The sequence below is a fragment of the Notamacropus eugenii genome, chromosome 1, assembly GCF_028372415.1.
Source record: "Notamacropus eugenii isolate mMacEug1 chromosome 1, mMacEug1.pri_v2, whole genome shotgun sequence".
Taxonomy (NCBI): Eukaryota; Metazoa; Chordata; class Mammalia; order Diprotodontia; family Macropodidae; genus Notamacropus; species Notamacropus eugenii.
In genome coordinates, this window is record NC_092872.1 from 326,388,141 (window position 1) to 326,414,937 (window position 26,797).

General features: G+C 37.2%; 1 protein-coding gene across 3 annotated transcripts in view; it reads left to right on the forward strand.

The window, feature by feature from the left end:
* Positions 1-18,324, forward strand: part of PTGER2 (prostaglandin E receptor 2) — a 46,984-nt gene extending 28,660 nt beyond the window's left edge. The window contains exon 2 of one of the 3 annotated variants that reach the window (XM_072629708.1): positions 17,763-18,324. In XM_072629708.1, coding sequence (XP_072485809.1) covers positions 17,763-18,008 — 246 coding nt within the window. In that variant the 3' untranslated portion in view covers positions 18,009-18,324. Of the gene's footprint in view, positions 1-32; positions 7,581-17,762 lie in introns of those variants that run through there. The other 2 variants (XM_072629709.1, XM_072629711.1) reach the window with 2 other exon arrangements.
* Positions 18,325-26,797: the final 8,473 nt, after the last annotated feature.

Here is a 26,797-nt window from a genome sequence, read left to right on the forward strand (position 1 = left end):
TGTGTAGGTCACCACCCTCTCTTCTCCTCCAGAGCCATCTGAATCCGGTGACCAGATATTCATCAGGATGACTGGAGATGACCCAGGATGAGGTACTTGGGGTTAAGTGACTTGCCCAAGGTCACACAGCTAGTGAGTGTCAAGTTTCTGAGGTGAGATTTGAACTCAGGTCCTCCTGACTCCTGTACTGGTACTCTATGCACTGTACTACCTAGCTGCCCTTACCATTGTGTAATAAGAAATCAGCTGATTTCAGAAACACTTGGAAAACTTACATGAACTGATGCAAAGCAAAATGAACAGAACCAGGAGAACATTGTACGAAGTAATAGCAACATTATGTGACGATCAACTTTGAATGATTTAGCTGTCTTCACCAAAACAATAATCCAAGACAAATCCAATGCACTCATGATGGAAAATGCTATCCACATCCAGAGAAAGAACTGATGGACTCTGAATGCAGATAAAAGCATACAATTTTCACTTTTCTTTTTCCATGGTTTTTTCTTGTCCATCTGTGTCTTTTTTCACAACATAATTAATATGGAAATGTGTTTTACATGGTTTCGCATATGTAAGCCATATCAAATTGCTTACTGGTTTAGGAAAGGGGAGAGGAGGAAAAGAGGGAGAAAAATTTGGAACTCAAAATTTTGTAAAAATGAATGTTAAAACTGCCTTACATATAATTGAAAAAATACTATTAAGAAATAAAAAAGAAATTAAATAAGTGATACAAAATGGAATATCTAGGGAGAAAAAATGGCAAGGAGACTTCATAGTGGCAAACATCTAAGAATTGAACTCTTTGAAAATTGTGTGACAAACACAGAATCACTCCATGAGATAATAAGAAAATATTAACAAAAAAATAAATAAAGAAAAAACTAGAAAGCAAAAAAGGATAAAAAAACAACTGACTTAGAAAACAAGTCAATAAATGAAAGAATCTAAAAATCACTGCAGTATCTAAAATTCATGGTCAAGAAGAAAGTTTGGATGCTATATTTTAAGAAATCACGAGTGAATATTGCCTTCATGGAAATCCTCATAAAACAACAGGTAAAAGTAAAAATAGAAAGAATTTAGGAATTATTGTCTTCTGAAACCTCCAAATGAAAATTCCCAGGAATGTCAGTCAAAATCCAGACCTTCTAGATAGAAGAAAAAATACTACTAATAGCCAGAGATCAAATTCCAAAGAGTATCAGTGAAGATAACACAATTATCATCTGCCTCTAAAGGAGAGGAGAGTTTGGAATATGGTATCCCCAAAAGTTTAATCCAGAGTGACTCATCTGGCAAAACAGAGTGCAATCGTGTGAAGGGAAACAGATCTTTATCAAAAAAACAGGATTTCTAAACATTCCTGATGAAAATTTCAGAACTAAATAGACACTTAGAATTGGAAAAGCAGGAGCCAAGAGAAATGTAGGAATGTACATACATTTGATCAGCTTAAAGGAACTATAGTGGATACGAATTGTTTGCATGCTAATGAGAGAAATGAAACAAATATCTTTTCAAAACTGTGTCTTCAAGGGGCATAGAAAAAGTAAATGCCAAAGATCCAGGTCCTGGGAGTAGTTCTGTCTTTTTTTGATGGCTGTAGAGGAAAAGAAAATGGTTACAGAACTACTGGGAAGGAGAGTAAGAAGAGGGGGACAGAATTCATCTCACATAATAGGAGTGTATGAGATGAAGAGTATACCAAAGTGAAGAAAAGGATGGGGGGAAATAGACATCCCACAAACCAATACTTATATGTGCAGAGTGTAATGTAGAAATATATTAAACTTAATGGGGAAATATTAAGGGATGATAAGAAAAAAGTGATTTTAAGAGGGATGGAAGGAAAGGTGTGGGGGGAGTTATAAGCAAGACAAAAAACAAAATTCTATTGCCAGAGAAGGAAATTAGAATGAAGTGTTAAATGTAAACGGAGTAAAAACTTGTGGGACCAAAAGAGACTGTGGCATTTTAAAGCCACAAATGTTGGGCAGTCTCTCACCATTTTAACTGTAAACAAGAGGAATAAATGAAGGAAAATAATTAACAGTCATAACTGAGAACATGAATGGGATTAACTCATCCCCAAAATAGAAAAGAATAGCTGAAAACATCAAAACTATGTTGTTTGAACAAAACATACTTGAAACATAAAAATTCACATAAAATTAAAATGAGGGTTTAGAGCAGAATCAATAACATTTCCAGTCAAATAAAAAATAGGGAAAATCATACATTATATTTGAAAGGTATACCAGATAAATATTTAATATTTATGCACTGAAGAGTAACATCTAAATACTTAAATAAAAACTTAATTGAATTTTGGAGAGAAATAGTAGAATTATAATAATGAAGAATATCATTGTATTTCCTTTTGCACTTAGACAAATCTAACAAAAAGATAAACAAGAAAGAAGTTAAAGAACTGAATAAAACTTGAGAAAATGAATTACTAGAACTCTGACAATTTCTAATGGGGAAAATAAATGAGTTTTCATTTTAAAGCTGTGAGTTTCACCTGTACAAAATTGGGCATTTGCTAAGTCATAAAATCTCACAGATGACAATAATAATGAGACAACATACCAAAACTTATAGGATGCAGCCAAAGCAGCTCTTAGGGGAAATTTTGTATCTCTAAATGTTTACATGCATAAAATAGAGAAAGAGGAAATCAGTGAATTGTGCATGCAACTAAAAAAATGAAAAAAGAACAGATAAAAAATCTCCAATTAAATACAAAATTAGAAATTCTGAAAGTCTAACAAGAGATGAGTAAAATTGAAAGTAAGAAAACTACTGAACTAATAAATAATACATGAGCTGTTTTTTTATGAAAAAGCAAAGAAAAGAGTTCAAGTCTCTCTATTCACATTTTAGGAGCTTTGGGGATGAGTCTATCTAGGGCCAAGGCTATGGGACAAAAAAGGGAGAGAGGAATACCAAGTATTCAAGGGACCACTTGACACTGAAAACAGGTTACTATATGTAACTCCAAACAAATTCATAGAGACACTCTAGTTTTCATAAGGAACTTTAGGGGGCTGACTGCTGAGAGAGCAGGGCATCTCTGTTCAGGTGGAAGTCAATGAAGAACTTCTCATGTTGGTTATAATTGTGATGAATAATCTCAGGAAACATATTGGAATGGATATTATGAATATTATGGAAATGGCAGCAGCTCAATGGTGTAGTTAATAGAGGTATAAGGAAATGAGATAATACTGTAAAGCATTTAGTTCCAGTGCCTGGCACATAGCGGATACCTTATAAATGGTTATTCCCTTCCTTTTCCTTTAGGACATCTTGGAATTTAGTACCATAAACAACACAGATACCTTGGGGGTAGGGGTTGGGGAGGTGAAAGATATTTTCTCACTAGTGATAGAGATGGAGGATGGAATTGTGCTATGTCAGCATCCCCTTATGTGGTGTAGCTAGTTAAATATGTAGATGGAGCCTGGTAGCTTGCAGGGGAATGAAAGAAATAAAGTTGTCATACCAATCGCTGCAGTTGTCCCTAACGCAAAGTGAGTGATATGAGGTTATTGACTTTGTCAATGTCTTTATTCTTGTGGTTGAGACTAGTCAGGAATGATTTGCTTTCACCTTGAAATGAGTTCAGTTGTTGCTTTTGAAGAGGACAGAGGATATCTTGAGGACAAGGTAATATCTTTACTTGCTTGTGAATTGGATTTAGATGAGGCAGAGTTGTACAAAGTCATCAGCCTCACTCTTTCTTCCAAAGTCATTGAAGTCTAGTCGCAAGACAAAAGTCAAGATAACTGGTGATGACCTAGGATGCACTGGACAACCTTGGTGTCTTTAGTTCTGACCCAACTGTAAGTACTCCACAGCACCTGCTTCAGCTGTCTTCATGAATGTTGGAACAAATTGTTCTCATCCACCCACTTCACTGGAGGAAGTCTTCGCATGTTTCATATGTCTAAGGGTAGATATCCCCTTAACTCATCAACCAATTTGAAGCCTGTTGGTTACTCTCAACTTGGGTTAGCCCATCTGCTAAGATGGTTTTACTGGAGTGTGTTTGCTGCATATGCTTCTTGGAGTCACAGATGAGAGAGTTGGGTGGCATATGGATACCAAAGGTGGGCCAGAACTTGGGCCTCTGGTGCCATGCCCTACCCGTCAAGCTCTGGTGTGAGCAGGGATTGGGGGGAAGTGTTTTTGAAATCCAATGGACCCTAGCCCAGGATTAGGGCCTTTATATCCCAGGAAGACCACAGTCACATCTTCCTTACTCAGCAAGTCTTCACACTAGAGGTGCAAGTCCTCCTTGGACACCCCATACTTCACTGTCCTTCCTCAGTGTTACCTGACTTCACCCTAATATTTCCACATTCTGGTGGGCAGACATCTGAAAGAGGTTTTTCTTCCTGAAGGTATTGAGATATGCCACTACACTGGTGATATAATGTTGACAAGGGCAGATGAGCTCATAGTAGCTGAGACTCTGGATTGAATAGTGACATATATGAGGGATAAGGTGTGGGAAATCAACCCCAAGAAAATCCAGTGTCCAGCCTGATCAGTTCTTACTGATCAGTTCTTGAGAATACAATAGATACTTAAGGGCACAGGTTAAAATAAGCTACTGGCATTGGCTTCCTCATTGTGTTTGTCTTTCATTCTCGAAGAGGACCTTGACATCAAGGAATGATGACATGATTTGCATTTGACTTGGATTTGAATGAGGGAGGGCTGTGCAAGGTCACCAACCTCACTTTCTCTTCCAGAGCCGTCTGGGTTCAATGACCTTATATTCATCAAGATGACTGGAGATGCCCCAGGATGCAATGGGAGACCATGGCCTTTTTTAGACCTTTTCAAGTTCTCACTTAGAGTGAGGCAATGTCCAAAGTCTGACACTTATTGGATATTTCATTTTCTGGAGAACCATATTTCATATTTTGGTATCCTGATGGCTCCCATATACCAATTTACTTGCCAATTTGCTTCTTTTGAATGGAGCCCAGAACAAACTGCAATTCTGGAAGACCTAAAACAGGCCATACCAGGCCCTTATACTTTGTGTAGCCCAGGTATTTAGAAGTCTCTCTCCACAAAGATCAGGCAAAGTAAAATCTTTGGCAGGCACCTACAAACAGAGAGACCAAACAACAATTTGATTTCTGAAACTCAAAAGTTCCCCAAATAGCTACTCATTATTTCACTTTTGAAAAGAAGTTACTCTAGATATGATGCTCCCAAGCCAGTGGGTACAGTTTTCTGTTCTGGATGTGTTATACTTACGCATTCTTGGATGCCCCCACAACATCCCTTGAGTATTATTGGTTACTCATGTTCCTTCTTAGTTTAAAATAATTATTTTGCAGCACAGTTGCATGGTAGCACTATGTATCTATACTGAATGAAGCCAAGAACACTAAGGTTGTGAAAGCTCTGAGGAAAAATGCTTCTGTTAAACAAGTTATATGTTCAGATAAATATATTTTTTGTAATGCCTCAATAAATATGTAGAGCACATATTCTGCTTTTAAAAATATTTTTATATGCATTTATTTACACCAGGTTTTCATTATTTTAAATAGTAAATACCCAAATACATAGGGCTTTGTTTTAATGCATAAACATGTCGATGGATACATTGAAATGTGATTCTAAAGTACAGCATTTTTGTAAAGTATTAATGTAACATACTTTGATTCACTAACTGATTTTTCATTGGAATTTATCAAAGTTCATTATATTGGATATATGATTTATTTTTTTAGGCTCCAATAATGACTGGAATAGTAATCCTATGTCATAAAATGTCAATAATAAAATAAAAACATAATGCATAAAATAAAAAAAAAAGAAGTTACTCTTTTGCTACAGAGTTCTAGCTACTACTAAGTCAATCACATCAGATCATTCCTTCACCAAAAATTGGATATGAGTTGTATGATAAGAGATGGGTTCTTTAACAAGATGAGTAGGGCACAAATGGCATCTATGTCAAGTGGAAATGATACATTAAAACTTGAGCCCTCCCAGGCCCTTCGTATATTAGTACCCTTCACAAATAGGTTGTGACTCCATTAGCCCTGCTAGACCAGTGGGCCTGTAAGGACCTGACTCCTAAGGGATGCCATTTGTTTTATTTCCTGATTGTTCTTCTGCCCTCCATGCAAGAGGTATATGAAATTCCACTTCAGTAGCAATGAATCTGGTAAGTGATGATAGTCTGAGGGATGGAAGTTAGACATTAGACATCTTCACTTCTTGTGGCTCTGAACCTGGTGGAGTCTGAAGACCAATTTGGAAATCCTGCCAGAGGGAAGAAGGATGGTCATTGGCCATGAGTCACTGAATGGTCAAGAGTCCCCCGCTCATCCACATATCTGTGGATTCAAAATCGAGTTGGCTGGGATTGTTTGGGGGAGTGAATAGGAAAAAGGAAGAGAGAGAAGAAGTGGGAGTAGAGGAGGGGAGGTGAAAAGTGAAGAAGAGGAAGAAGAGATGGGAAGAGAGGTATTGAGATATGCCACTACACTGGTGATATAATGTTGACAAGGGCAGATGAGAGGTATTGTTATGTCCTTCCAGTTGACTGGATTGTGACTGATATGAGAAAGTCTTTAGGGATGGGACTGATAATGTTTTTATTTATACTAATTTTTGAACAGTGGTTATAAGTATGGTGGGGTTATCTGGAAACTGAAAAGAATAAGACTGTACTAGCAAAGACTATCGTGTTTGAGATGAAGACTAATGTAGGAATTTGCTGATATCTACCATCACAATTCATCACATACAATAGTTTGTGAAGTATATTAGTGTCAGAGACAACAGATACCTTCAGCTCAGCTGAATGAGCATGAAACATTGGAAAATGGGTCCATAGCCAGTTAGGACATGTAGGCCATCATACCATGTTGGTGTAGGTTTGGGACAATATCTTTCCTCCTAACAAAGGTTGATGCAGCTCTTTCTGCCCAACTATGCTCTTCATACCAATCAAAGTGCCCATTTCTGAAAGACCAATATGACATAATTCTCAGTGGTTCCTGGCCTTTGACTGGCAAATTGATTATAGTGGTCTTCTTCTGTCACTTAATGGCAAGAGATCTGTTTCAAGTATAATTTTTAATAGAAAAAAAGCTTATTGTTGATTTCTGGTTTCTACTCCATTCTATGTCATCTTCTATTTTCAATAAACTCCAGTGACTTCCTATTGCCTCCAGGAGCAAATGCAAGAGGCATTTAAAGTCCTTCATAACCTAGCCCCCTGCTACATTTCCAGTCTTGTTACACCTTACTCTCCAATATGTACCCTTCAATCCAGTGACACTGACTTCCTGGCCATTCTTCAAGCGATACCCTCCATCTCTCAGTTCTGGGCATTTTCTCTAGCTATCTCCCATGCCTAGAACATCATCTCTCTGGCTTCCTTTAGGACCCAACTAAAATTCCACCTTGTAAAGGAAGACTTACCTAACCCCTCTTTATTGCAGTGCTTTCTCTATCTTAATTACTTCCTAACAATCCTGTATATAACTTATTTTGTCATGTTGTCCCCCTCTTTAGAGTGTGAACTGGGCAAGGGCTGTCTTTTGCCACTTTTTGCATCCTCAGTATTTAGCTTAATGCTAAATTTAGCTATGGCTAAATTTAAGTGCTTAACAAATGTGTACTGGTTGATGGATTATAGATAAGTTCAACCTGCTCATATGCACAACATTAACTATTTCCCTCTTCCTATTTTCTTATACTTTTCTTTCTCTTGCCTCCACTTTTAAGACTCTGACTAATTCCTCCTTTAATCCTCCTATTTTTCCACTTTTACTTAACTTCTTTCCTCCATTTTTGCTATTGGGGGAAATGTATTTCCGTACCCAACTCTTTCTCTGTGTTTATGTGTATGTGTCTGTGTCTGTGTCTGTATATTCTTCTTTCCTTTGACCAGTTCAGATAAGAGTCTTGTTTACTCTTCTCTAATGACTTGTTTTTACAGATTTCTATTTGTGCATCTTATTTATTTGACATAATTTTCCTCATTCTTCTTCTCTCTTCCAACCCCTTCCACACCACCAGTCCATTTCTTTCCCTCTCCCTTTCCACTAATATTTTAATAATAGAATCACACTAAGATGGTGGAGTAGAAGCAGGGACCTGCTTGAGCTCTCCCCCCAAATCCCTCAAAAAATCTTTGAAAATGACTCTAAACAAATTCTAGAGCAGCAAAAGCTACATGACAGACTGAAGCAAGTTTCCAGCCCAAAACAATCTGGAAAGTGGACAAGAAAGGTTTATCGCACCATGCAGGTAGCAGAGTACAGTTAAGCATGGGTCATTCCTATGTGGATGGAGATGAAGCTGGTATTAAGGGACCAAATTGCCAGCAACTGTGGCAGTTTCCAGACTTCTCAACCCCCAAATGCCAAATACAGCTTCTAAGGTCAGTAGGAAGGGTCTCTTGCCTGGCTGAGAGGGGAGCATTAGTCCCACACCAGCCCCAGGCCAGTGACAATCACTGTTGAGGCTACAAGCTGCAGGTGTTTCTGGAGCCCTCCAAAGAAGTCAAAAGTGAAGTAATTGGCTGGGAAAATGAGCAAACAGGGAAGAGAAAACAGACTATAGATTCTTACTTTCTTGGTGAAAAGATATTTTCTTACATCATTGGTGATGGGGAAGATCAAAACATATAACTAGAAGGAAACAACAAAGTCAAAGCTCCTGCATCTAAAGCCTCCAAGAAAAATGTGAATTGGTCACAGACTATGGAAGAGCTCAAAAAAGGATTTTGAAAATCAAGTAAGACAAGTAGAGGAAAAATTGGGAAGAGAAATGAGACTGATGCAAGAAAATCATGAAAAACGAGTCAACAGCTTGCTAAAGGAGACCTCAAAAATACTGAAGAAAATGATACCTTTAAAATTGAACCAACCCAAATGGGAAAAGAGACCCAAAAGCTCACTGAAGAAAGTAATTCCTTCAAAATTAGAATGGAGCATATGAAAGCAAATGAGTTTATGAGAAATTAAGAAATTATAAAACAAAACCAAAAGAATGAAAAAAATAGCAAAGTGAAATATCTCATTGAAAAGCAACTGACCTGGAAAATGGATCCAGGAGAGATAATTTAACAATTATTGAACTATCTGAAAGCCAAGATCAAAAAAGGAACCTAGACATTATCTTTCAAGAAATTATCAAGGATAGTCTAGATGCTGATAGTCTAGAACCAGAGGGTAAAATAGAAATTGAAAAAATCCGCTGATCACCTCTTGAAAGAGATGCCAGAAGGAAAACTCTTTGGAATATTGTAGACAAATTCCAGAGTTACCAGTTCCAAGTAGAAAATACTGCAAGCAGCCAGAAAGAATCAATTCAAGTATTGTGGAAATCCAATCAGGATAACACAAGATCTAGCAACTTTTACATTAAGGTATTGAAGGGTTTAGAATATGATATTCCGGAGGTCAAAGGAGCCAGAATCACTTACCTAGCAAAACTGAGTCTAATATTTCAGGGGAGAAAATGGACATTCAATGAAATAGAGGACTTTCAAGAATCCTTGATGAAAAGAGCAGAACTGAATAAAAAATTTGACTTTCAAATACAAGAATGAAGAAAAGCATTAAAAAGTAAACAGGAAAGAGAAATTAGAAGGGACTTATTAAAGCCAAACTGTTTACATTCCTACATGGAAAGATATTTGTAACTCATAAGACTGTTCTCGGTATTATGGTATTTGGAGGAAATATAGATAGATAGACGGATAGATAGAGGGCACTGGGTGAGTTGAACATGAAGGGATAAGGTAAAAAAATAAAATTAAGGGGCGAAAAAGGAACATATTGGGAGAAGGAGAAAGTGAGCTATAGAATGGGGTAAATTATCTCAAGTGAAAGAGGAAAGAAAAAGGTTTCACGATGGAGGGGAAGAGGAGGAGGTGAGATGGAAAGAGTGAACCTTATTTTTGTTGGATTTGACTTAAGGAGAGAATAATATCCACATTCAATTGGGTACCTTTCCTAAAGAAAAGTAAGGAAGAAGGGGATGGGAGGGAGGGTAATAGAAGGGAGGGTAGATTGAGGGAGTAGAAGCAAACACTTTTGAAAAGGGACAGGAGCAAAGGAGAAAATAGGATAAGTGGGGCTCAGGATAAGATGGAGGGAAATAGAGTTAATCTTTTACAATATGACTATTATGGAAATGTTTTGCATGACTACACATGTATTACCTATGTTGAATTGCTTGTCTTTTCAATGAGGGCAGGTGGGGAGGGAAGAAGGGAGAAAATTTGAAATTCAGAGTTTTAAAAACAAATGCTAAAAATTGTTTTTAGATGCAACTGAGAAATAAGATATACAGGCAAAGGGACATAGAAATCTATCTTGCCCTATAAGAAAGTAAGGGGGAAGGAGATAAGGGTGGGGGTGATAGAAGGGAGGGCAGAGAGGGGACAGGGGTAATTAGAATGCATTCCATTTTGGGGTGGGGGAAGGGAGTGATGGGGAAAAATGTGGAACTCAAAATCTTGTGGAAATGAATGTTGAAAACTAAAAGTAAATATATGAATTAATTTTTAAAATAAAGATAATGAAACAAAAGAAGAATCTTCTGTTTTTGTATCACCATTTCCAAATATATCCTTCCACCCTTCCAGAAGGGTCATTTTTCATTTTGATAAAATATACTAATAAATTCAAGGGTAAAACAAGGATGCTTCCTTTTCCCACTATTATTTAACATAGGTGAAACGTGTACAGACTCTGGGGTCTATTCTCCTAACTAAACTTTGGCTAGTTTGTTGGGTCCTCAGAGGAACTTTGTTCCTTCCTCAGGATTCTAGGGGTAACTCTCAGAGTGAGGGTATCTAATACCATCATTCTTGAATCCTCATCCAATGTGCTCCATGAATATCCATCCACCAGCTAACATTTCCCTAATATCCAATGTCCAATTAAAATCAACTATATTTTACAAAGGAATATTTATTGAGAAGATACAGCAAAGACTGTAGGATAACAGTATACCAAACAGGGAGCATACCTTTCCCTTTACATGCTATACTTCGATCCTCAGAAGGTAGATCAAATTTAAAATGTTCTTAATAGTATTTTATTTTTTCCAATTACATGTAAAGACAATTTTTAACATTCATTTTTAAAAATTATTTGAATTTCAAATTTTTCTCCCTCCTTGCCCCCCTGTACCCTTCCTAAGATTGTAAGCAATCTGATATAGATTATATATATATGCAATCATGTGAAACATATTTCTGCAATTAATCATGTGAAAGAAGAAACAAAACAAAAAAAATCATGCAGAGTAAAGTAAAAATACAATGCTTTGATCTGCATTCAGATTCATTATCATGATAAATCCTTCAGAGTTGTCTTGGATCACTGTATTGCTGAGAAGAGCTAAGCCATTCACAGCTGATCATCATACAATGTTGCTGTTATTGTATACAATGTTCTCCTGGTTCTGCTCATTTTGTTTTTCATCAGTTCATATATGTCTTTCCAAGTTTTTCTGAGAGTATCCTGCACATCATTTCTTATAGCATTATATTATTCCATTACATTCATCTAGCACAGTTTGTTTAACAATTCCCCAATTGATTGGTATACTCTCAGTTTCCATTTTTTTGTCACCACAAAAATAGCTCCTATAAATGTTTTTGTACAAATAGGTCCTTTCCCCTGTTACTTGATCTCTTTGGGATATAGACCTAGTAGCAGCATTGCTGGATGAAAGGGTCTGCACAGTTTGATTACCCTTTGGGAAGATTTCAAATTGCATTCCAAAATGGTTGGATGAGTTCACAATTCTACCAACAGTGTATTAATGTCCAAATAAAATGGCTTTTATAAAACATTTCCCCCTCTCCCTGAAAATTGGGAGGAAATTTGTCCTTTTTGTTGGTGTAGTAGAACCAATGGAGGAATGACTCCTTCACTTGAAGGACATTGTCGGTGCTGGTTGGTCTATTTTCTCCTGGGATGGGTCACATAACTTTTTCCTCAGGACTGTGGCAAGTGAAAGATGAAAAGACTGAATAAAAGGTCCAAGTTTCTGCGTGTTAATTGCATAATTAGTCGGGGCCAGGCTTTGGCACTTGGCCTCAAGTAAAGGGTGAGACATTGAAAGCATTTAATTATGCATTAAAGCAATTAATTGAGGTCAACTAAGTGGTATAGTAGACAAAGTACTGGCTCTGCAGTAAGGATGACCTGACTTCAAATCTGGCTTCAGATATTTACTAGCTGTGTGACCCTGGGCAAATCACTTAACCCTGATTGCCTAAAAAAATCCCCCAAACAAAACTACATTAATCAAATAAAACCAATTAATTAAAAATAATAATTAGATAGCATATAAAATTAGGCAATCTGATTTCTAATTGGAAAAAAGATTAGAAAGTATCCAAAGTGGGAGGGAGAGAACAGATACAATTCTCTGAAATTGGAAAAAGTGGTTTCTCCTTCCTCCATTTCCCTCCCCCCCCCCCACATATCAGGTGTCTGTAAGTCATCAAAGGAATATAGAAACAACAACCAATTGATAAGTATGAATCCGGTTTTCAGAGGAGACATATGCATTGCTTGAGACACATAATTGTGAGAAAATTCCTTGAGTCAATCTTTGGATATGACTTGGTTTCTGGTCAGCACAACCAAAGAAGGGTGTCTAAACAGCAGGTATAGGTGGTCCATTTTCCCAACCACACTGGGCTAAGTTCAAGCAATGCAATAAAATTTTCTTACAATTCCCACAATTGAATAAAGTTCAAACAGATATCGGACTAGATTCATAATTGAATAGAAAGGAAACTGAGCTAGCTCCAGGGTTTACTCACAAAATGGAATGAGTGTTTCACTCAATTCCCATTTTTACTTGATGTTTTAATTCTCTTTAGGGCTGACTTCTTACTAGGCTCAGCTACTGTAGCTACCAGACTCTGAGACTGTAACCACCTCCAGTTCCTAGACTTTCATTGGTTTTTCCTGTATTTCAAAAATAAAAATTTCATAATCTGGTTCATTCAGCATTAGTTACTTAGTGCCCTTGGATAAGAAAAGGAAAAAACACATCAAATATGGAAGTAACCCAGGTACCATGTGGGTAGCACACAGCAGCTAGATGTGGAAATAAGACACCTTATCTCAGAGACAAACAAAAACAGAGAGACAGAGAGAGAAAGATAGAGACAAAGTTTGAATCTTTTGTATACACACTCAGTTTGAGCTTAGCAGATAATTTTTTGAGGCTCATAAGTCAGCATTTATTATTTAAGTTAAACAATAGGTCATGAAGGGGATGAGGGAGAGCCCCAGGGGAAAGGGAATAAGGGTGGAGACAGGGAGACTAAAGTCTGTCATCTGTGTCTCCTCTAGAAGGGATTGATCCTGATTTCTGAGCCTTGGTCCAGGGCACACAAAGAAGCACAAGATAAGATGACGTTCCAGGGAGTAAAGGTTTAGGAAAATATCAGGGGGTGGCCAAAGTTACACATTCAACTAAATGGGGGTGGGTGGGAAGGGTGCACTTCCCTTTATGGAATTGAAGCCTAGCGATAAGTTCCAGCCTAGTTATTTCATTTCTTATGAAACATTCTTGTAATTAAAGTCTTTGTACTAAAGAATTCTTTCATCACCTTTTTAGCTTCTTGTACTTTTCTAGTTTCTTTGAATATGCATCCAAATTGTAAGCTGCCTGTTCAAGAGCTGTACTTGCTCCTCAATTAAAGCGATCTGATTCAGATAAAGCTGAAGTGTGGCATATTTCTGGTTTAAGTCCTTTAGGTTTCTATTTGTTTGCTCCAATATCTTTCATTTCTAGATACTTCAAGCTGGTCAGTTTGTTCATATTTTCCAGAAGATTATATTCTAGAGAAGACAGCTGGTGGCTGTTAGCTTGCCTATCAGGTACGCGGTCACTTTGGAGGACATGTCCTGGCACACCCCTGTGATGTCCACCTTGGTGGGCTCTGTGGCCTTCTCAGCTCTTTCCACCATATCATAGTCTAGGCTGGGGAAAGGAGGAAGGAGAAAGGAGGGGGATGAAGGAGAGGGAAGAGAGGGGAAGGGAGAAGGAGAAGAAAGGGGAGAAAGGGGCCTTAGCGGATAATTTTAAAGGACTTTTCTTCACCAGACAGTAAGCTGATAGGAAAGAGTGAGAGAATATTTTCAAATGGTCTGAAACAGGGATAGGGTCCCTCCACCATGTATTTCTGGAAGTAAGCTCAATAAGCCTCCACATGGATATTGCACATGCTCTAAGGACTAAGGCTCTCATTGGCCAGTCCCCATTATACTAACAATAGCAACAAAGCAAGAAAATGAATAAATTGTCATTATTTACAGAAAAAATAAATAGCTTCAGTAAAGCAGCAGGATGCAAAGCAAATCCATCAAATAATCAGCATTTCAATATGCTGGTTAGAAAACCAGGGAGAAGCAATAGAAAGTGAAATCCCATGCAAAATATCTAACAAATGCATAAAATAATCTACCAAGAAATACCCAAGACATATAAATACAATTGCAGATCCGTATCTTTTTTTTCCAGTGTACTTTTTAAACACAGGAACTATAGTGATCACATAACAGGTAACAATAAAAATAAATGCCAAATGAAAAAACTACTTATTTTAGTGTAACCATAGATAATGAAATAATAATATGAAACCCAAATATGTTAAATGGTACAGAGATGAAAAGCTAACTGAAATGCAGAAGGAGCTAGAGAATAATACAGTTTAAAATGACTTTAATATATCTATCTCAGTTACTGACAAGTCCAAAAGGAAAATAAATATGAAGCACATTATGTATCTAAATAAATTACTGGAAATGAGGTGGAGGTAGGAAAATAAAATAAAAACAAAGAGCTGGATTCAATATGTAATATAGGGTAATATTTTTTTCTTAATGGTATTTTATTTTTTCCAATTACATACAACATTGATTATTGTAAAATTTTGAGTTCTAAACTTTTCTTCCTCCCTTCCCTACCCCCAAGACAGGAAACAATACAATATAGGTTATACCTCTATGACCATGGTAAACATATTTCCACATTGGTCATGTTGTGAAAGAAGAATCAGAACAAAAGGGAAAAACCACAAGAAAAGAAAAAAATTAAATTAATGTGCTTCAATGTGCATTCAGACTCTTTCCAGTTCTTTCTCTGGATATGGTTAGCCATGGAAAATGTGGAAAATCATCAGGAGGCTTTTAGAATTGTCTTGCTGAGAAGAGCTAAGTCTATCATGGTTAATCATTGCACAATGCTGCTGTTGCTGTGCTTGATGTGCTCTTGATTCTACTTATTTCACTCAGCATCAGTTCGTGTAAGTATTTCCAGGTTTGTTTGTTTTTTTTAAATCCACCTGCTCATCATTTTTTATAGAATGGTAGCATTCCATTACTTTCATATACCATGACTTGTTCAACTCAATTGACGGGCATCACCTCAATTTCCAATTCTTTGCCACCACACAAAGAGTAGCTATAGATATTTTTATATATGTGGGCACTTTTCCCTTTTTTATGATCTCACTGGTGATTTTCCCAGCTATTTACTTGACTTTTGAGCTCGTTGTTAAGGTGGTTCTTTGCTTCCATTGGGGGTGAGGGGTGTACTGTCAGCCGCTCCATCCTCCCACAATCTGTGGGCCTAGAGTTCCATAAAGAGTTGCTGCCTCTGCCTCTGGTCCTGTCCCAGCTGCTGCTTCTGCTGCTTCCTTGGGCTCCTCCTCCACAGGCTCCTCTACCCCCACTGCTGCCTTGGGGCTGGGGCACAATCCCTCTATTCTCTCACACAGGTGCCAAGGGTCTTTTCCACTGACCTTCCAATTTGTCCTTGGCATTTTGGGGTCGTGAAGTCTGGAAACCACCACAGGTGCCCAAGATTCAGTCGCCTCAAGGTCTGCTCAGGTCTGGACTGCACTCTGCTCACAGCACCACACGATCGACACTTCCTGGTGATCTTCCAGGTTGTCTTGGGCTGGAGATTGACTTCATTCCATCATTCTGTGGATTCTGATGCTTTTTGATCTTGGCCTTCAGGAAGTCCAATCATTCTTAAACTATATCTCCTGGATCTATTTTCCTGATCAGTTGTTTTTCCAGTGAGACATTTTACATTTTCTTCTATTTTTCATCCTTTTGATTATGTTTGACTCATTTTTCATGTCTCATAGTATCATTAGCTTCCACTTGTCAATTCTGATTTTTTTTTGAGGAATTATTTTCTTCAGTTAGCTTTTGTACCTTCTTTTCCATTTGACCAATTCTATTTTTAAAGGAGTTGTTTTGTTCAGTCAATTTTTGTTCTTTCTTTTCCAAACTGTTGACTCTTTTTTTCACAATTCTCCTTCATAACTCTCATTTATTTTCCCACTTTTTCTTCTACCACTCTTACTTGATTTTTAATATCCTTGTTGAACTCTAGCAAGAGTACTTTTTGGCTTTCAGACCAATTCCTACTCCTTTAGGGATTTTGACATTGTCCTCTTCTGAGTTTGTTTTGATCTACCCTGTTGCCATATTAACTTTCTATGGTCAGGACCCTCTTCTGTTTCTTACTAATTTTTCAACTTATTTCATTACTTTTAAAGTTGAGCTCTGCTCCTAGGGCACAGGAGGTACTACCTGAAGTTTCTTGTGCTGGAGTAGTGGCCTAGTCACTGTATTTTCAAGAAGGGGCCTCAGGTGCTTGTGGCTTGCCCACTGTACTGGCAGTGACTCAACCTAGTGCCACCTATTGTGCTGCAGTTCTGAGGCTTACTATTTGCCTTCTACTCCAAGGAGCCTTCACTCCTGGATTTCTGAGTCAAAACTGAGGTGCCTCAGTTGCTGATCTGTGCTGTGGCTAAGAGCCTCACACTGTGCACTGTGTTGTGTTCCACTTTTACCCAAGTGAGATAGACCTTTCCTAAAGTCCTTCTAAGTTATCTTAAGCTGGAAAGTTGTTTCACTCCATCTTTTTATGAATTTTGTCACTCCAGAATCCATTTAGAGGTTTGATTTAACATTGTTTCCAAGGGAAACTGGGCAGAGTTCAGGCAACTTCCTGGTTTCTCTCTGCCATCTTCAAAACATTTTATCAATAAACAAATTCATACTTAATAATTTGAGACTTTTTTGCTCATAGTTGGACTGTTTCAAAGTAGTAAAAATTATACTATCTAAATTAATATACCTATTCAAGGCTAAATCAATCAGAACTAAGAAATATACAAAATAATAAAATTTTAAAGAGCAAAAGTTCAAGAATGTCAAGAAAAATGAAAAAAATAATAACAAAAGTCAAATAGCATTTTCAGATCTCAGACTATAAAGCAATACTTATCAAAGTTACTTGGTATTAGTTAAAAATAGAAAAATTGACCCATAGAATAGACTAAACCACCAAATGTGAGAGTTCCACTATCTGACCAATTCTTCTTAGTTTCCTCTATCAGTTCTTCATCCAATTCATGTTCACCAATCATGGTAATATCCCAAGGACCCATTCTATATCCTCTTCTCTTCCCTTTTAGGGAATAATAATTATAATTAATTATTAATTTTAATAATTACAACAACAAACATTAGATGAATAATCAATATATTGTATTAATCTATGCATACATGTATCTATATGTATGTATATCTATATCATATAAATATAATTATTAAAGTTAATCATTATCAGCCACCATTCTATGATTTCATCATCTCTCATGGGTTCAATTAACGTCTCATTCATATTATTTCCAGATCTATATGTCCAGACCTGGTTTCTCTCCTTTTCCCCCTCAGACTTGGATGGACACAGCCCAGGACCCTCAGCCCAAGAGCCTCAGGAATACCAGTGCCCCCTACAAACCACAAGACCTGCTTTCAGTCATGACAGCCATTATTAAGGAGAAAAATCACCGTGGAGAAGGGACCCAACTTCCTCATCACCTCCAGCAACAACTGTTGACCAACTACAACCAAGAGGCAGAGAGACTTGTGACCTAGGAGTGGCAGCACAATTCAGACCACTGGTCCTATCTCCAGATCAACCTTTGTAGTCATCATGTAGGGAACCAAATCCTATGGAGGCCAACTATCCCCACCAAAGGTCAACCAAATACCGTATACAGGATAAGCAAGCTTGCTAAGTTGAAGTAGTAAAGCATCCCCAAGGAGAGCTGGGAAGGAAAGATGGAAAGAAATAAGCATCTTTACCGTATCTACTATGCTCCAGGCACCATGTACTTTACAAATATTATGATAGGTGCTCTTATTATCCCTATTTTACAGCATTGAATGAATGATGCATGTAATTGATTATAAATCAATACATTTACATTTATTTATAATGTAAATTAATAAAATATTTACTTAAAATGCTTTATGAATTAATGAAATATTTACTTAATAAATGTTTCATTCATTCTTCTGAGCTCCAATGTAACATCACCAACAGTCTTTTGGAATCTCATACTAGATATCCTCTAGGCATTTCAAATGGAACATATCCAAAACTGAACTCTTCCTTTTTCCCCTACCCAAATTCTTTTTCAAAGTTCCCCATTACTGTCAAGGGTACCATCATCCTCCCATTTTTGTGATTTAGGGACAATCTTTGTCCCCTCATACTCATTCACACCATATAGTCAATCCATTTCCAAATTTTGTCCTTTCTTCCTTCACATCGTCTCTTGAATATTTTCTCTTCTCTTCCCCCACAACTTCCACCTTAGTTTAGGTCCTCATCATCTTACCGCTTGATTATTGTAATAACCTTCCTGTTGATCACCCTGCCTCCCCACTCCCATTACTCCATTTAGCTGCAAAAGTGATTTTTTTGAAAGATCAACCAGTACCATGTCACCTCCTCCTCAATAAACTCTAGTGGCTGCCTATTATCTTCAAGATAGAACACAAAATCCTATGTTTGATATTTTCTCGTCCTTCATAGCCTTGCTCCTCCCTATCTCTACACTTTTTCCACTTTATTCTTCTCTACACACTCCTTGATAACTCAACACCAGTCTGCTTTCTGTTCCTTTAAAACGATACCCTATCTCCCAAATGTTGACCTTTTCATTGGCTATCTTTCATAACTGAACTTCTCTCCCTTTTCATCTCCACCTCCTGGATTTTCTGGCTTCCTTCAAGATTTCTAAAATCTCACCTGGTGGAGAATTCCCCTTCCCCACACACATGCACTAGCTTTCAGTATTGTTTTCCATTTATTCTGATTTAATGTCCTAGTCTCTTCAGACATCTGCCCAACTCATGGACCCAGAACAACAGATTTATTTTACACATTAATGTAACTATTGGATTTGAAGTTATGCAGAAGTGAGGAGACAGAACAATATCCTAAGTTCTCAAACCATGAATGTAGCTAAATCAGTGTGAAAGAATCAAAATAACTCATGAGTTTAGCACAATGATAAACCAATCCAAATGACTTAAGATGAAATGCCATTCACCTCCTGTCAGAGAAATGATGAACTTGAAATGAAACACACATTTTTTAGACATTACCTGTCCTATATGTAATTGTTGAGTCTTTTGTTTTCTTTTTAAAAATAAGAAAAGAAGTTCTAAAATAACTCGTATCTATCACCACAACCATCCCATTAGAGTAGATAGTGCAAGTATTATTTTCACCATTTTACTGGTGAAGAAATTGAGGGTCAGAAAAGTAAAGTACAATTATTCAAGATCACAGGGCAACAATAATTGGGCACTTTCAGGAGACAATCTTCAGAAAGAAGAATACTCTGATCAGGAAACTCCTTTGAAGAGATAAGAGGAAAGGAGATGGCAGATATGAGGTTAATAGAGACAAATGTACCTTAGTGGCAAAAGGTGGGCCCTAGAAGTAAGATGGTGCTGTTTCACTGAACAAACTGATAACCCTTGAGAATATGTGGAAGGAGGAATCATCTTACCAGGCAACCTGTAGGACAAATTACCAGATGAGATAAATAGACTAATTGTGAGCCTGAATCCTCCTGGCAGAAAATGGACCAAACCAGAGAGGGATGGACTTCACTTGCAGTCTTAAGAGAGAAGTTGGATAGGGGATGATTGGTCCAGTTGTACTAGGCAACTCCAGGAAAAGCCAGAGGTGTGACAATGAAAAAGATATTCTTTAGGAGAGGGGCGATATCTTCATAGTACTTTGTGGAGCAAATTGAAGGTTTGGCAGAGGAGTGAAGAGGAAACTCTTTTCCTCTAAGACTGACACCCTGGAACAATATCTCTAATATTGTTTGGGCTTGATAATATCTCTAAGCATTTGTAACTCAATAGTTCCATGGCTCATTTTCTCTCTTTTTCTAATTCCTTAGTAAACATTTTTAACCCTTGACCTTGTCTTGGTTGGGAAAATAAGAGAAGGGGACTTTAATAGTTTAAAAGATAAAGCATGGTCATTTAGTTGGTTTTTTGTTTTGTTTTTGAGAAGAGATTTAGTATGGTAACAGAGGAGAAAAGTTCCAAATTGTACTTCTGCATATGCAGATAACAAATAACCCAAATACAGGAAATCTTTTAAACATGATATCCATGGAATATACTCACAGGGAATTTGATATAGTCAATAAAAGGTCATTAAGATTGCCTTGCTTCTGTGAGTGCCCAGTTAAGATAAGATGACATAAATTTGTTTGGGATTATTTCATTATATTTCTCATCCTCTTTTAGTGGGTATGCATGACAGCCCTTTCACAGAGGATGGGGAAGACTGCACAGGTATATGTAATAGTCTTCTGGCAAAGGCTGTAGTACATGTCAAGTCTGAGCCTGGCCATAGAAAGTGAAAGCCTGATAAAATCTGCGGTCTCTCTGCCTAGTTCTCTTTCACAGGTCTGGAAGGAGGTAGCTCTTGATAAATTCTACCTTTGAAAAAGATGATATGTTCATTGTAACCAGGAAACTTTGCATAGATCCACAATTTCAAGAAAACATGTGGTCTCCAGCCCTCCTGGAACGGACCTTTCCAGATCCTGCTGACCAATCATACTGCTATCAAGGCTGCCTAGTGGATGATCTAGATCCTGTTCTTCTGGTCCTGATATCTTGCAGAGTAACTATTCCCCTGAAAGATGTTTTACTGACCCAATGTTGTTGATCTTCTTGCTTCATCTGTTGGTTCTTTTTTAAGCAACTATATCCTTTTAATCCTTTGTTATAAGGAAAGTAATTTTTAATTTAATTTGTGGTCCACAAATTATTTTTTTATTTGAATCAGAAGCCTGAATCAATAGAGCCTGAATTAGGCATTGTACATAATATGATTACTTAACAAAAATTATGCTAATAACTTGATAGCAATACTGGAGTACCCCAGGAAAGGAAAATAAATGAGGAAAGCCCAAAATCATAAGATCACAGATTTGGAGCTGAGACTTTACCCAGTCCAATTCATCTATTTTACAAATAAAAAAAGACAGGTTAATAACTTTCCCAAGGTCACACAGGTGGCAGAATGAGATATAATCTCAATTCCTATGACACCAAAATCACCAAGGACAAAAAACAGAGAGAATGAAATGTCAAAGGGAAGTTGTTTCAGATTCAAAAGAGGCATCTCCTATTTTTAGAAAGGGTTGAAGTTTTGATAACTCAATTGCTTATTAAAAGTCCAGTAAGATCACGAGCTTCCCCAGAACACAGAATGATTCAAGACCCTTTTCTCTAGCCAATCTGAGAAGAGAACCTTAGCGTATATGCATCTTGGGGGCTGAGGATGTTCAAATCAAATAAGTTTCTTGCTCACAGGTTTCAGGTAATCTGGTGATTCTTAAATTATCCCTCCTTGATTTTTTTCCTGATCAATTGTTTTTGATATGTGAAACCTACATTTTCTTCTATAATTTCAATGTTTTGCCTTTGTTTTAATATTTCTTGCTGTTTCATGGAGTCATTAAGTTCTTTTTAGACTACTCTAATTTTCAAGGAATTAGTTAACTTGGATAAGGTTTTGCATCTCTTGTACTAAACTGATAATCTTCTTGCCAGATTTTCCCTATGAAGTTCAAATTTCTTTTCCAATTCTTTCCTTTATTGCTCTTATCTCATTTAAAATGTCATTTTTAATTTAAAAGGAAAAAAACCCCTTGTTTTATTTCTTCTAAGAATTCTAATCTATTTCATCTTCAAGTTGTGATTTTCTTTGAAATTGGCTTGTGGGCGTTATGTAATTTTTCTTCCCTATTGTGTTTGTACCGTGGGCATTCTTGGCATCATGATTGCTCTTTTTTCTATTCATTCTTTCTTTGGATTTTATTTCCCAGATTGGGACTTGTGTTTAGTTCTAGAATCTGTGTTCTTCTGACAGGACTCTTGTGGCTTGAATGATCCTGGTCTGTTTTATCTGGGGTCCTGTCTGTGCATCCTTTGGTGAATGCTTTAAAGACCACAGGGATGACAAGCCAAACAGCTGCAAAATTTGGTGAATTTTATGAGGACAGATCAAAGTTATGGCCTGAGACCTGATATACTGGCTTTTCTAAGCTCCAGACCTTGGTTTATATCTAGGCATCATAGATGCAGTTGCCCTAGAGTGGCACACTCTAGAAGACTTTGTACTACTGTCCTGGGTCTAGGGTTAAGTCTACCACCTTCTCTGATCTACCCTATGCTGCACTATTGACCCAACTTTATTTGGGACCCTAGAGCCTGAGAGTCTGATTCCAGTCTCTCTGGAAAACCCAGTGTCCCCATCCTTTGTGTATTTCTTGCATCTATCACTTGCCTGCCAGTAGAATTTGTGATCTTGGACTAGAAAGATGCCCCATTGAATGACTCTTATTCACTACCAGATCTCTCTGTCTTCCTAGTTTCATTCGAGTACTTGTATCAAGAGTTGTACAGTACTGCTTCCTTCTATTCCACAACCTTGGCTTGTCTTACGTATGAATGGTTTGTTTTTTAAAACAAAATTTATTTTGTTTTTTACAACATTTAATTTTCTTTTTATTTCTCCTCCCCCCTCTTAGAGGACCATCCCATAAGACATTTTTAAAGAGAAAGAGAAAGAAGAGAGGCGAAAATGGCAAAACTAATAATTCATCAAAAAAGTTTGAAAATATATGCAATATTGTGTATTTTGGACCTACCACCTCTACAAAAGAGTGGGGTGAGATGTCTTCTCATATCTTTCCTTTGGGGCCTGAGGAAAATTAATATTATGCGGTATCATTTGATCCTTTTCCCCATTTTATCAAAATGCCATCTCTTAGCCTAGTTCAAAAGGAGATCTTTTTTCAGTTGAAACCAAGGCATGGTTGAGGAATGCTATCACTCCTAGCCCCTGTATTACCAGGACACTGACGGCAACTATAAATATGCCAACATAGTTCTGAATCACAAATTATAACAGACTCCCTATTATAGAAGGCAGAAGAAAAATATTTATTCAAATATCAGAAAGCCCCATCCCAACACCAGAAAGCCAAATGCATCATAGTAACTAACAAGTCAATGCACATTATCACTTCAGGGAATACTTCCATTCCCAAGTTTCCTCCCACCCCCACTTCACTGGGGCCTTCCTCCAACCAAGTACTCACAATCTTAGCTGTCTACTTGCAGGTGTCTTCTCTCTCCCTCCATGCTAACTGCTTTCACCAACTTCCTCCCAGCTCTGTTCCCCCTATTCAGCAAGCTTCTCCCACTACATGTGACTTAGGCTTTCATGTGGTTTAAGCAGGTCATGTGGGTCTATTAATGGGTGAGAAAGATCTACAAATTAAGCAAAAATACATTATCAATACATTAGGCTCCAAGATCTTTCTTATCCATTACATAGGTGTCAACAGAACTTTACAACAATATAACACAGATCACAAAAAATAAGCAGAAAAAAATCTTAGGGTTAGGCTTGAACACAAACACCTCATCCTTCCCCCCTCAACCAAAGACTAAAATCTTGGGGTAAGGGCAAAGGTATCTTCTTCTATAGCTACTTCCTGCTTACATTGGACATAGAGCTGTCCCTGCCGCAAGAGGTCCCATTCAAGGGGTCAGTTTTCTAGCTGGCATCTGGAGCTCAGCTGATTCCAGGTCCAGGGCTGACACATCACAGTCATGGACAAGGCATGATGTCTGGTTTAAGTGATCAGGAATCTGCAAGTGGAGGATACTAAGCCTGCAGGAAACAGATTTAGCGAACAAATTTAATAGAAATAAAAAATAGACAAGGAGACAATAACCAGAAGCAGGATAGATATAGGGTTAGCCATGATTCTGGAGTCCATGAACCCACTATCATAGCCTCATTCACAGTAGAATATATGACTTAAGGGTAGAATTTGGTAATCATCTTCTCCTGAATAAATAAGTTATGGTATTATCTTTCCCATGTGCTATAATTTCCACAGCCTTTGTAACATCATCTGATTTCCATTTTACCCAAACCTATAGTTCCTCTGCTAGTGATTTTATGAGAGTCAGTTTTCAAAGGTGATATTGTTTCATAAAGAATAATAATCACTTCAACTATTCTATCATTTTAAAAAACTTTTGAGTTCTTCAATTAAATTTTGGAATGTCACAATAATTTCTCCTTGATAATTAGAATCTATCACCCCTGTCAATACATGTATTCCTCAAGCTACTAATCCTGATTTAGGTAATATCCATCCAAGATGATTTTTTAGAGATTCTCATATATATTCTAGTAGAGATTTTTCTTGTTTCTTTTCTGTCCAACCAAAAGTCCACTAACCAAAGCAAATCATATCCTGCCAAACCAGGTGTCCTAGGATACAGGACTGAGACATCTGGCTTCACAGTCCAATACCCTTTATTTGGAATTGTATGAGTTTGTTGTTTTCTAATTTGCAGATTGGTAGTCATCATTCTGGCTAGAGGTGTATTTTCTCCCAATATGTATTATTCAAATTACATAAATCAATGAAAATCTTTCCAGTGTTGATAAGAATTATTAGAACTTAACTTCCTTCTTTCTTTTTTTTTTAATCAGATTGACCAAAGGTTTATCAATTTTATTAGTTTTTTCATAAAACCAACTATTGATTTTATTTATTAATTCAATAGTTTTCTTAATTTCAATTTTATTAATCTCTCCTTTGGTTTTCAGTATTTCTAATTTGGTATTTACTTGGGGATTTTCAATTTGTTCTTTTTCTAGCTTTTTCAACTGCAAGCCTAAGTCATTGATCTCCTCTTTCTCTATTTTATTTATGTAAGCATTCAGAGATATAAAACTTCCCCTAATAACTGCTTTTGCAGTATCCCATAAGTTTTGGTATGTTGTCTCACTATTGTCATTCTCTCGAATAAAATTGTTGATTGTTTCTATGATTTCTTCTTTAACCCAACCCTTCTTTAGAATTAGATTATTTAGTTTCCAATTGATTTTTGGTTTCTCTTTCCATGGCCTTTTATTACATGTAATTTTTAATGCATTATGATCTGAAAAGGATGCATTGATTATCTCTACCTTTCTGCACTGGATTGTGAGATTTTTATGTCCTAGTACATGGTCAATTTTTGTAAATGTTCCATGTACCGCTGAGAAAAAAGTATATTCCTTTCTATTCCCATTTAATTTTCTCCAAAGATCTATCATATCTACCTTATCCAGAGTTTTATTTACCTCCTTAACCTCTTTCTTGTTTATTTTGAGGTTGGATTTATCGAGTTCAGAGAGGGGGAGGTTGAGGTCCCCCACTAGTATAGTTTTGCTATCAATTTCTTCCTTCAACTCCCCCAACCTCTCCTCTAAGAATCTGGATGCTATACCACTTGGAGCATACATGTTTAGTAATGATATTGCTTCATTGTCTATGGTGCCTTTTAGCAGGATATAGTTTCCATCCTTATCCCTTTTGATTAGATCTATTTCTGCTTTTGCTTTGTCTGAGATTAGGATTGCTACTCCTGCCTTTCTTACATGAGCTGAAGCACAATATATTCTGCTCCATCCTTTGATCTTTATCCTATGTGTATCCCCCCGTTTCAAATGTGTTTCTTGTAAGCAGCATATTGTTGGATTATGGCTTTTAATCCATTCTGCTATCCGTCTCCGTTTTATGGGAGAGTTCATTCCATTCACATTCACAGTTATGATTACAATCTGTGTATTTCCCTCCAACCTCTTTCCCACCATTTGTGCTTTTAGCTCTCCCGTCTCCCTTCCCCTCCTCAATAGTATTCACTTTTCTCCCCCTCCTCCTGCAGCCTTCCCCTCCTTCTTTTGACCCCCCTCCCTTTTAGTTCCCTTTACTCTTATTGCTTCTTTCCTCCCTTTTAGCCACCCTCCCCTTTCTTCCCCCTTCCCCTCCTACTACCTATAGAGCTAGTTAGGCTTATCTACTTAAGATTATTGTTCCCTCCTTTGAACAAATCAGATGAGAGTACCTCTCAAACAATGCTCATCTCCCTCCCCTCCTTCCCTCTACTATAGTTTTGTACTTCTTCCTGTGATATAATTTGCCATTTTCTGCTTCCCCCTTTCCACACCTCCTATTACATTCCCTTCTCATACTTAAATCATATTTTTGACATGACATCATTTACTTTATGCCCGTTCCCTCTACATATATCCCTTTTATCATAATAGCTGCACAGTTCTCAAGATTAACAGGTATCATCTTCCCTTATAGGGAGGTAAACAGTTTGCCCTAATTGAGTAGCAAGTTTTTGTTTTTGTTTTTTCCCCTCTGTTTACCTTTTTATGATTCTCTGGAGACCTGCATTTGAAGATCAAATTGTCTATTGAGTTCTGATGTTTTGGTCAGAAAGCTCTGGAAATCCCTTATTTCGTTGAATGACTT